The sequence below is a fragment of the Astyanax mexicanus genome, chromosome 6 (genome assembly GCF_023375975.1).
Source record: "Astyanax mexicanus isolate ESR-SI-001 chromosome 6, AstMex3_surface, whole genome shotgun sequence".
NCBI classification, from domain to species: domain Eukaryota; kingdom Metazoa; phylum Chordata; class Actinopteri; order Characiformes; family Acestrorhamphidae; genus Astyanax; species Astyanax mexicanus.
Window position 1 is genome coordinate 36,203,342 of NC_064413.1, and position 12,643 is coordinate 36,215,984.

Here is a 12,643-nt window from a genome sequence, read left to right on the forward strand (position 1 = left end):
CTGCTCGCGCCTCTGAGCGCGCAGGAGCACTTTAAAAGCGCGTGGGGAGAGCTCCTCCCGCGCGCGCGCCTCCGTCCCTCCACACGTCCCGCCACTGAAGAGTCGCTGAAGACGCTGCTCTCTCCGATCAGCGCGCGCGCGCCAGAGGACCACCAAACTTTTCTCTGTTCTTTTTTTCTTTTTTCTTTTTTTTTGGCGAGACTTGAATAAGCAAACATCAGCAGAAAAAGTTCAGCAGGAGAAAAAAAGAGGAAGAGCGCGCGGCTGGGGCCCTGCCCAAACAGCCTCATTAACATTAACAACAAAGCAAATTGGTGGTCTTTTTTTTCTTTCTTAAGGGGACCCTCATCAACCAGCAAGATTTCGCCCAAAAGCAGGCAGGAGGAGCGCCCCGCGCTGACCAGGCTCGTGGGCAGGAGGCGGCTGATCGCGGCCGGGGTGCTCGGGGTGGTCATGGTGCTGCTGCTGGTCGTGCTCATCCCGGTGCTGGTCAGCTCCGCCGGCACGTCGGCGCACTACGAGATGCTGGGCACGTGCAGGATGGTGTGCGACCCCTACGGCACCAAGTCTCCCACCAGCACGGCCACGGCGGCGGACCCGGCGCGGGACGGCGGTCTCGTACAGTCGCTGCCCACCTTCATCCAGGGGCCCAAAGGAGAGCCCGGGCGACCCGGGAAGGCGGGGCCCCGGGGCCCACCCGGAGAACCGGGACCACCCGGACCCGCCGGCCCGCCCGGAGAGAGGGGTGAACCGGGACGCCCCGGCTTACCCGGACCTCCGGGACCCAACGGCGCCGGAGCCATCAGCGCGGCCACCTACAGCACCGTGCCAAAGATCGCCTTTTACGCGGGACTGAAGAAGCAGCACGAGGGCTACGAGCTGCTCAAATTCGACGACGTGGTCACCAACCTGGGCAACCACTACGACCCCGCCACGGGCAAGTTCACCTGCTCCATCCCGGGGATCTATTTCTTCACCTACCATGTGCTGATGCGGGGCGGGGACGGAACCAGCATGTGGGCAGACCTGTGCAAAAACAACCAGGTGAGCGAAGAAGGAGAAGTGCGCGCGAGAACAGCGCGCGTTGCACGGGTTTCACCAAGAGAGAGAGGGATGAAGGGAGCTTATAAACTTTTTTAACGTTTGTTTGGCTAATAGACAAAACATTTAGCGTTTTTATGATAATTAAGTTTTTTGTTTTTTGTTTTATACAGCTTTAGTTTTTCATTTTTTATATAGCTAATCAGATCAAATCAAGTCAAGTAGTTGTATTGTCAATAAATACTTCATATGTAAAGGATATACAGAGAATTGAAATTACGTTATTCTCCTTCCCAAAGTTACAACAAGTACAGAAAAATAAGATTTTAAATATAGAAGAATGGGAGATACTATATGTGTACAGTACAACAAGGACACAGATATAGAGAAATACGTGAGACAAAAGACACGAGACAATGGTGCAGTAGTGATAGAGGGGGGATTGAAGATTAAATTACAGTACAGGTGAAAACAGAACCCGTGTAACAGTAGTGCAAATATAGAGGTATACAGTTTAACACTTATTCAGTTTAACGTGGCTGATAATAGTTTAATGGTTTTCAAGTCGTTTACCGTATTTATAATATTGCAATATTTTTTTAAAACAGTCATGAATGCGTTAGTCATTTTTTACCTTATTTGGTCATTATTTGCAATTTTTTTTTTAATCGTTCATTGAAAAATCGTCAAAATGCGTTAAAGGAGAAAGGAGTTGAAAAAACGTATGCTTCAAGTTGCTGAAAGGACGTTTGTGTGCGTTTTTAACCGCTTGAAAAATACATCTTTTCAACTTTAACTTTTATCTGGCGTTGTTATTTATTTCAGCGTCACACAACAATAGGTGTGTTCTACATTAGTATTTTAGCATTTAATAGTTTATAATAGCTCCTTATTATCCGTATTATTCGCTCTGTCGTTGCTGTATAGACTAAGTAAGGGTAATTAGGAGTCGCGCGCCGCTGGGAGAGAGTGTCAGTGTCTCGCGCCCCGTGCAGACTGATATCAGAATGCTCCCTTGGGGATCGGGCTGGGTGGGGGGGCTTACTTGATACCATCAGCTTATCACAGACAGGCCAGTACTCACTTCTTTAAAAGACTGAAACGATTTGCTTTATTCCTGGCTGCTATTGCATCAGATCTCATTATCTCATTACTACCACATTCACTTATTCCGTTTTACATTCCTTTGTTTAGATTATTATTATTATTATTATTATTATTATTATTATTATTATTATTATTGGCTTTTATAGTGATTGTTGAGAATGTTAAATTTCTAAGTGGGTAGCTTCTCCATGCATCTGGTTCCCATGCCCACAGTGAGCGGCCTGCTTGGAATTGCAGCCCAAGGCCATTCTAATTAGAACAGCAATAAATCTAATCTAATCTTTTAATTTAAGACATATTAGTATTTTAATAAAATTCCAACACATTTAAACACACTCTCAGAGAAAAAAATGTAGTAGATTAAACTGTGATGTGTCCTCAGATGTACAGTATATTTTCAGTAGCTTTAGTTAAGAAACGTAATTTTACCATGTTTCTATGCAGCTGTTTGCACATGTTTTTATACCACTTTTAATGTAAATAATTAAACATTATGGACCATGTTATAGCTTTGAGGGTGCATTTACACTGTTTGCATTTTGTGGAACAAACATGTGTACAGACTAAAAACAGAGGCAGATAAAAGTACTTTCTTGTAGTTAAAGGTACACTTCTTATAATTGTACCCTCATAGGTATAATATTGGTCTTTACAGAGTCAGATGTGTTCCCTCTGAAGTACAAAGTCTTTTCCTAACTGCAGGAAGTACAGATTTGTACCATTTAAGCAGCCAAAAGGTGCATTCTGTATTCTGTATATATTTTCAGTATACATTTCTCTTTTAACAGCCAGACAACTTTGCATCATCAAGTTTTTGACACATATTTAATTGATGATGATGTTTATAATCTTTATAATCTTTACTGGTACAAAAAACATGGGTACAAAAAAAGACTTTCACTAAAAGATATTCTATTGTAGCTCAATATAAGGTACAGCTCCAGTGACAAGCTTTGTACTCTTTAAAGTACAAATATGTACTTATTGTTTCTTAGTGTAATGCACATTTCCCATTAACCAAACGCACTCTTAGTACATTAAGCTTGTTTTAGGTTCTTGTGCAGAAGCAGAACTGAAATAGCAGACTGTGTTTAATTGAGTTTGATTTGTTAGATTTTGATTTGTGTTAGATTCAGTTCAGGTTCAGATTCAGTGTTGGATGAGATTCTTTAGGTTCTTCAGTGGACAGATCTCTGAAGCTCTGTGGTGCTGACCATGGTGCTGAAATAAGTCTTTAATTGTTTGCCTCTCTCTCTCTGTTGTTGTAAAATATATTACATCAATTATTACACCAATTATTCACTTACTCCTACATCCTTTTCCAGGTTCGTGCGAGCGCCATCGCCCAGGATGCAGATCAGAACTACGACTACGCCAGTAACAGTGCGGTGCTGCACCTGGAGCCCGGGGACGAGGTCTATATCAAACTGGATGGAGGAAAAGCTCACGGGGGAAACAACAACAAATACAGCACCTTCTCTGGCTTTATCATCTACGCCGATTAGGACAACACAGCCCCTTCTCCACCACCCCTAGAACTGCTCCAACCCCTGTCCTCCTCCTCCTTCCACTTGCCCCACCCACAACCCTCCAACCCCCACCTCATTTTCCCTTTTATAACCCCACCAGTTTCTGAGGCAAGTGACACACTCCCTCATCCGCGCCATTCTGGACCCCCAGAAGAAGTTGGTGAGGATGTGTGCGTGCGGGGGGCAGCGCGCGAGAAGGCCGCCCTCCCCCGTGTCCTCCAAGTCTCAATCCAGAACGAGCGAGATCCAGTGAAGTGTTTATTATGAAGGACACGTGGAAGTGGAAGTGGAAGTCCAGCCAGCGAAAGGAATGAGAAAAGAGCAGGACAAAAAAAAACAAAAAATCAACAGGACAATGTGCATGCACACACACACATGCCCGAGCGTGCGTACACACACACAAAATATTGCTCAATGAATCAGTATTGCTCTCGCAGTCCCTCTGTGTCAATCACCAAAGCGGTTTCTGTCGTCTCTGTAGCTGTAAAGGAAGTCTAATCACCATAAGAGACTTTTGATAAATAACATGGAAATAGAGACAAGCCCAGTATGTGCAATAATGTTCATTACCACAAATGAACAAATGGTTATGAATATAAATCCAATACACGTTGCTTATCAAGCTTTTTCATCATCCCATCAGCTGCCAAAAGCTTGTGGAGTAGTCCATAGGTTGTGAATCATGTATGGTTCAAGTATCATAATCATATATCTCAAATAGCCCTGTTGAAATTAGTTATTGAAATTATTAATTATATGCACAGCAAGCCAGGAAAGTAATCAGAACACTTAATTGTAGATATTCAGTATATATACAGCTCTGGAAAACAAAATAAGAGACCACCTCAGTTTCTGAATCAGTTCCTCTGATGTTGCTATTTATAGGTATATGTTTAAGTAAAATTAACAGGGTTGTCTAATTTGTAAAGCACTTTAAATGACCGTGTATTGCCTTGTATTGCCTTGCCTTGTTTTATTCTTTAAACTACGGACAACATTTCTCCCAAATTACAAATAAATATATTCTCATTTAGAAATATATTCTCATTTGTAGAAAATGAGAAATGGCTGAAATAACAAAAAAAAAAACAATACAGAGGTTTCAGACCTCAAATAAGGCAAAGAAAACAAGTTCATATTCATAAAGTTTTAAGAGTTCAGAAATCAATATTTGATGGAATAACCCTGGTGTTTACAGTTTTCATGCACCTCGGCATGTTCTCCTCCACCAGCCTTACACACTGCTTTTGGATAACTTTATGCCACTCCTGGTGCAAAAAAGTCAAGCAGTTCAGCTTGGTTTGATGGCTTGTGATCATCCATCTTCCTCTTGATTATATTCTAGAGGTTTTTTTTTTTAAATCAAAGAAATTTTTAAGTGGTCTCTTATTTTTTTCCAGAGCTGTATATAAGAAGATTTATATATGTAAATATGTACACACACACATCGTCAAAGAAATGGTGACAGAAATAGTTGATCCCAGAAGGAAGTGTCAGATTGCAATGCTATTCAAAAGGAAGAAAAACCAAGTTACCAGTAACAATAATAACAAGAAATCATCTTATTTATTCATTTATATTTATGGAGCTACATGCTTTCGTAACACCGAAACATGCCAGATATCCTAATAGTGTCCTGCGATAATCCATCTATTAATATTCTCATACAGGTCCTCACACAGATTGTGCAGTAGGTGTGTTATTAGAAGCACATCTAATAACATTGGACACGTATTTAGTCAGGGATAGGCCTGGCAAGGCAGCTGGCGATGCAAGGCAAGCTCTCCAGACAGCAGCAGTAAATGGACGAGCATTGTCCTGTTGGAACCTGCAGGACCTTATTAACGTAACAATGGGCTGCCAGAATACCTGTAAAAAAGACCAAAGGTGATCTGGCATCATACAAAATTGCAGTTGCACTCCACCCTAAAACACCAAGCCTTCTGGACATGTTACGCATGACGACAAACCGACAAAAACTGTTTTGGTGCTGACCCCAGTGCTTCCACATATCATTGCTGTCCAGTGAAAAACATCTCCAAAATGGGAACCTTCTTAAGTTCTAAAGGAAGTCAATGTGGAGTCAATTTCTATTGGACCATTAATCAGTATATTTTTACACAGCATAGAGGACAGTTTGTGTGTTTAAATTATGTAGTAAACTAAAAATTGTCAGAAATGGAAATACTTGTTTTTCATTGGACAGCGAGACACACCAAGGCACACCAAGGCAAAAGCTCCATATAGATAGTCTGGTACGACTTCTCACCAAGTTTTGGTCCTGTTGGTTGATTCCTTCTGGGTGCAACTATTTATTTGTATATTTTTTTGACTGTAGGGGAGGCGACAACAGGCCTATGCCTTGTCCTCCTAATGCGTATTCCGTCTAACCGGTACTTTTAGATGAGACTTAGGTGAGACACTAATTTAAACTAATCTGACTCCATTTATAATTATCAACTAGGTAAAGATTAACTGTTAACTATTAATAGTAGCACATCTACTAAGATTAGAGTCTATCTAATAAAACTAGGTCTTGTTAAATAGTTCAGTGATAGGAGATATGGGCATAAAAGCTAGACACCAATACTACATAACATGTGAGAACAGCCTGATACCTGGGTTGAGATGTTCAGCGGTCCAGAACTTAGTCTACACTAGCGGTTACAGAACATAACACTCAATCTTATCTATTTCCCTCAGAGGTTAGAGTGTGGCATAGCCAACAAAACTACATAACATGTGAAAACAGCCCGGCACCTAGGTTGAGATGTTCAGCGGTCCAGAACTTAATCTAAATTAATAGTTACAGGACATAACACTCAAACTTCATATTCCCCTCAGCGGTTAAGAGCTTAGTATAGCACCCAGTGAAACTCACTATATAACTATGAAAGTCTAGAAACTTAAAGAATCTCAGACTACAGACCTCTTTGGCTCCTAGGCTTACTAGGAAAAAGACTCAACAAAGTAATTGCTACAGATTAACAGTTAGTGGTTTATTGTGACCTTAATTGACATATGTAACAATGTAACAATATTCCTAAAGTAATCTAAAGACAGATCTAAAGATAACAGTTAAGAATAGTGCACAGTACATTTGAAATACAATGTTGTATGGTATATTTGAAGTGATGGTTACATGCAGAGCATGGGAGGTCTCATACTACCAGACAAACTCAGAGAGTAGGTCTTTGTGCTTTCCTTAAATATCCAACCAGAACATTACACCTCAAATTTACATTGAGATTGGAATTTGGCACTATTTACCAACTATCACAACCATTTGTTCATCATGGCCTTTGATCATCACGGGGCAATCCTAAACCCATCAGGAGCAGGAAGGGGAGTGTCTCTCCAGAATGGAGACATTTCTCCCAAAGTTCAGAGATGTTTTATTAAGGTTATCTTTAACATTTCTTCATTGAGACCATTGTACTTCTCACACTGAGACCATTAAAATGATACCAAACACGAAGACATTCACATTTCATATTAACAAGATACATTTCAGATCCAGCATTTAAAAAGATTCTTCAGCTCAGTAGACATCCTCAAGCAAGATGGTCAGTTGCCCTTTGGCCCCATCTTCAAGCAAGAGGTGTCAACTGCCCTTTTGGCCAGGCTTCATGATTTCATTTGATTAACAACACAATGCCCGAGGTGAGGAGCGGAGGTGTGCAAAGACAATTACGGTACCCCATGGAATAGCCTTACATGACGATGCGTGTGAATATAAACTCATTATGACCAGTCAAACATCATCTACTGGCTTTTAGTCATAGTAAGCGATAGTCTCACATCACAGCCCACATGCAAGCCACTTTACGTGTACCTGGATTCATCTGACTGCTCCATTACACGTCTGTAATGTTGGATTCAGGAGGTGTAGAATATGAGCTGGTCTTTCAGAGAAAATAAAAAGTATTTATGGTAGGCTAATTGCGGTTCAGCATGTCTTTCAACGACTGAATTACTCACAGCAGAGATGTCTATAGCCAGTTTATTTTTTAATCTCCATATATCAACAAAATATATTTAAAAAGGTCAGATCCTGCAGTGTGGCGAAGGCTCAGTAGTAGAACCCGTGTCTGTTTTTACATAGACCTTTTGAACAGAGGCAGAATGTGCTTCGTGATATATTGAGAGCACTATGCAGAATGTGTGTGTTGATATGTAAATGTGTATCTATCTAAAAGAGAGTCGGCGAATGTGACAACAGATATTGCTACTTATTTTCTATGTACATAGTGTAGTGATGGATTGATTGATTTATTTTTCTCCCTTAAATATACAAATGTCTGGAAAGCAGAGGAGAGTCTCAGTGTTTTGGGAATGGTGTGCGTAAATCACTGCGTCCATTCAGTCTCGCCTTCAGAAACACTGTATGTATGAACGGGCGTGCAGTGAATTAAGAACGAAGGATTTAAAGCGGATTGCACTTCATTTGTATGAAGTTGAATCACTTTTTATTTCATTAAATGGAAGTTTGATCTGATATGTGTATTTCTTTGATTTATACATATCAACAGGAAGGTCGGATTTATTATGGCCATTAGTCATGCTATAGTTTGTTAAATCCCAAGTGAAATTTTTGTGATATATCTGTGGCATTTCATACAGGTATTAAGACCTGTACGGGACAAAATAGCATTAAATAAATTTCAGCATTGTGATTACAATGTGCATATACGTAAAATGTACAGTGCTGGACATTTAAAAAATGACATGTCATGCTACAATATTTTTGGTTTTTGATACATTCTTATTTTAAATTATATATATTGTATGACATGTATTTTACTGCAGGCCTGTATAATCAAAGTAGATTATTAATGTTGTGAGACTTTTCTTATATTCCAATATTTTTTAAATATATCAAAATGTTCTGCAATATTGTTTAATACTAAAGTCATCCAAACTGTGAAGAAAAACACACAGAATTATTTAGTAAACAAAAAAAAGTGTTAAACAAAACCAGAATATGACTTATATTTTGCATTTTCCAAAGTAGCAACTCTTAGCTGTCAGCTTTGCACATCTTGGCTGGATTTTCTCAGTCAGCTTTATGGGGTAACAGGAATGGCTTTCAGTTAACAGCTGTGCTGAACTTGCCAAGAGTTAATTACTTGAATTTTTTTTTTGCTCTCTTGATGTGTTTGAGAGCCTCAGTTGTAAAGTTGTGAAGAGGTAGAGTTGGTACACAATGAATAGCTAAATGATCTAATCTACATTATGGCAAGAACTACTCAATTAAGTAAAGAAAAAAAAATACTTTAAGAAATTAAGATCAGTATCCTCAAGTTCATTTGAAAAGACAGTATGATGAAACTGGCTCTCATCAGGAACACCCCAGGAAATGAAGACCCAGAGTTACCTCTGTTGCACAGGATAATTTCATCAGAGTTACCAGCCTTAAAAACCACAAGTTAACAGAACTCCAGAAAAGAGACAGTATTTTAGATAGTTTAACACTTTTAAGTTACTACATGATTCCTTATGTGTTCCTTCATAGTCTGGATGACTTCAGTATTAATTTACAATGTAGGACAATTTCTGTTTATTTTCCCAGTATTTTGAAGCGCTAGTATCGAAGAATGCAGAAATGGTTCCTAATAAGATGGACAGTTTTTTTGGTGTCTTTCTGACGGAGAGAATTACCTATTTTTGTGGGGAGAAATAACTGTCTACATCTTTATTTGACTTCACCCATTAAACTAAACCTGAAGCTTGTAATGCTGTAAGCATACAAAAGATCAAGACCATTTAAGGTGTGTGCATTAAGGTGCAACAAAAGATACTTTGAGCAGTGAAATAGAAAAACAGCTGTTGATTTCCTAAAAAGAACCATGTTCGTACTAGAGGTCTGCATATGCATGGTTCTTTGGGGAATCAACAGTGATTCTTCTATGCCATTAATCAAAGAATCTTCTGTATCATTTCTATCACACTTTAATTTTTCAAACTGTGGCGATCAAAACAACTAATCACAAATCAGTCTCTAAAATAGCTCTCTCAGAATAAGTGCTGTTCTGTAGTTCTTTTACATTTCTGTAATCTCTGCACTGTTTAAGGTGGAATGGAACATTCCTGTATTTTATGGATGCGCTATGTGTTGTGGAAAGACTAATCCCTGGAGGGATCTAAGCGTAACATAAAAAAAAAGGATGACCGGGTAAACATGGCCGTTTTTGTATGGATTTAAACATTTCCTATTTGTGTTCAGTGGATTTGGGACTCACTGATGGGCCGAGGAAGGTGTCGGCTCTAAACAATAGCTTCCACCCACACACTGATCCACAGCATTTGGGTTGTGAAGGAAGATGTCTGGCTCTGCTGGCCTCAGTCTGAGGGTCACAGTGGGGGGATTGCTAGAGTCACACACGCGCACACACACACGCACACACACACACACACACACACACACATCCACTACTCACTTGTTGTTTGTTTTGTTTCACAGACTCTAATAAGCCGGGTCAGTTGTTTGGGGTTTAGAAGGGTCTTCATCACCCAATGTCATCTGTGCTCATCTTCAGATAAATCCTGCCAAGAGATGGAGGAACAAGAGCCTGATGATGAAGGGCAGATTGAGGAGTAGGGACAAGACAGACAGCGCAAAGCAATGGACTTGCACCTCAGACCCTCACACAGCAGTCCTGATGGAGGCTTCTTTTGAACACACATGGGTAAAACATTCTATTTTGGCTTGCGCTTTTAGTTATTTTTAAATCACTTGATTCCTTCTAGATAATCTTTTCACTGGATGTGTGCAGCAACTAGTAAAGCACAGGGGTGTTGCCATGTTTTCCATCTAATTCAGCTAAAGCTAAGCTATGTAAACAAAACTGTAATTCTTAGAATATATTTTCTTTTAAAGTCAAACGAGCGCTGGATGTTAATCTACACAGATTTCTCTCCTGAAAACAGTTACAGTAAGCTTAGATTTCCAGATTTTCACTATAGCTGGGTGCATAGTGAAATATTATTATTAGCAGCTAACCGCTAGCATTAGCCGCGGTTAGCAGATAATGTTGCCCGACGGCTCTACACTGAGGAACCCTGGATGTTTCAGTAAGCCTGGGTGATATTTTAGCTAGCGCTTCGTCTCACGTAGCTTGTTTAAACACGGTAAACACACAGGCTACAGGTAAAACGGTAAAAGAGCTAGCGCGATTAGTGGCTAATGCTAATACTGCTCTGGCAGTGCTAGCCAGGGTAAGCAGCAGACTACAGGCCGATAATACTTACCTCTGAACAGCGAAAAAGCTAGTGCTTAGCGTGGTTAGCGGCTAATGCTAATACTGCTGGAAAACTACACTGAAATTCTTTTATAACGCTGTACTTGCACCTAGTAGTTGGAAAAATATGGTACATTAATGTGCCAAAATACATGGCAGGGGAACTATCATTGTGTGTCTTGATTTTCCTTAAGTTAAAGAACACTGCACTGACCTGCGTAATATGCGTGTGGGGCTTTCTGCATTGAATGTTGAGGTGAATTGTGCCAGGACAGTTCTAGCCAGACACCATTGGTCACAATCATTACCACATACAGCACTGTCTACTGGGGTGGTAATGTCCTCTATATGACATATTCCTATTATTCTGAAACCGATATTTCACGTCATCTTGCCAAAAGCATGCTGGCCAGTGTTGTACCTCACTCACAAGATAACACCTCACAACTTATACAGTCTGGTTGTTTTTTAGACATCCACTGAAGTAACACAGATCTATTGACATACTGCTATCTCATTACAGCATTTTGACATATCAGTGTGCTTATTAAAATTGTTTGGAAAACCAAAAATTATGTGGTTTTATAGTATCATATTTTTTTTTATAAAATAATAAATTTTTTAAATGTTCTTGACTTCAGAATGACTTACAATACTGTCACACATGCTCTCTATTGATGGTGATCGTTTTTATTTTTATTTTTATTTAAATTGTATTTAATATGTGATGTTCAAAGATTGAAACCTAGATTTTTGTCTTTAAAACCTGAAACGTTCTGAGGGGGTCTTACTGGACCAATCAGTGAGGGGTCAAGCAGGGGTCAGCACAGTGTGTGTCGAACACTCAGCGACCCTACAGATCCCTCACATAAACCCCAACCTCTCTAATGGGCAGAGCACTCCCTCTGCTCACTACCCACCACCAACCCCGCTTTACTCTCTTTCTCTTTCTCTCTCTGTATCTCTGTCTTTCTCTCTTTCTGTCATTCTCTCTTTTTCTCTTACACTCTCACTCGTGCTTTCTTTTTTTTCTCTAATTAACCCCCTCACTTGCTTCTTCTCACATATCAACAGCACTTTCATGATACTGTACTGTATCACTCTTCCACTGTATCTTCTTTTATCTTACTTTCATCCTTTTATTCTATTAATGGCTTTGACGGTGACCTTTTTCCAAGAATGAATCAATATCAGGCCTCTTGTCGCTAGATCGCTCGGTCTCCAGCAGCAGAGCCCACGCTGAGCTGGTTTTATTAATTACCCATAATGACCACCTCACATCTTCAAAGATTGAAGGACATTAAAGAAAATGAAATGGACCAACAGATTAATATACAGTATATTATAATGGAAACCATGACAATTGTGACCACTCTTTGCAAATATGAAGCTAACAGACTTTCTCTATTGTCGTTTCTATTGTCATATCAGTACAACACTGGTGCGTAACACTATCCGTGTCTCGTTGCTGATTACTCCAGCATGGGGTGTCATTCATCAGCTAGAATCCTCTCTGAGAGGCCACCTGTTCAGACGCCAGTCCCTGTCCTTCATCAAAGCCAGCCAGCCCCTGAGTGTGCATTAGTGACACATCACTCAACAGAAAGAGCCACACACAACACCTTCAGCACAGGAGGTGAGCCCTATCCTGTCTAACATAAACTCACTCAAAACTTACATTGAGACTGAGACTTGAGGGCAAAGTGCAATAGAAAAGTTAAAGGT

The 12,643-nt window shown here is 40.1% G+C and overlaps 1 protein-coding gene across 1 annotated transcript; it reads left to right on the plus strand.

Annotated features, from left to right (window-relative positions):
* The first annotated feature begins 227 nt into the window (after window positions 1-227).
* c1ql3a (complement component 1, q subcomponent-like 3a) lies at window positions 228-6,004 on the plus strand. The gene is made up of 2 exons (XM_007243319.4): window positions 228-1,044; window positions 3,474-6,004. The coding sequence occupies exons 1-2, from the start codon at window positions 454-456 to the stop codon at window positions 3,651-3,653; spliced, it is 771 nt and encodes a 256-aa protein (XP_007243381.1). The 5' UTR covers window positions 228-453; the 3' UTR covers window positions 3,654-6,004.
* The last annotated feature ends 6,639 nt before the right edge of the window (window positions 6,005-12,643 follow it).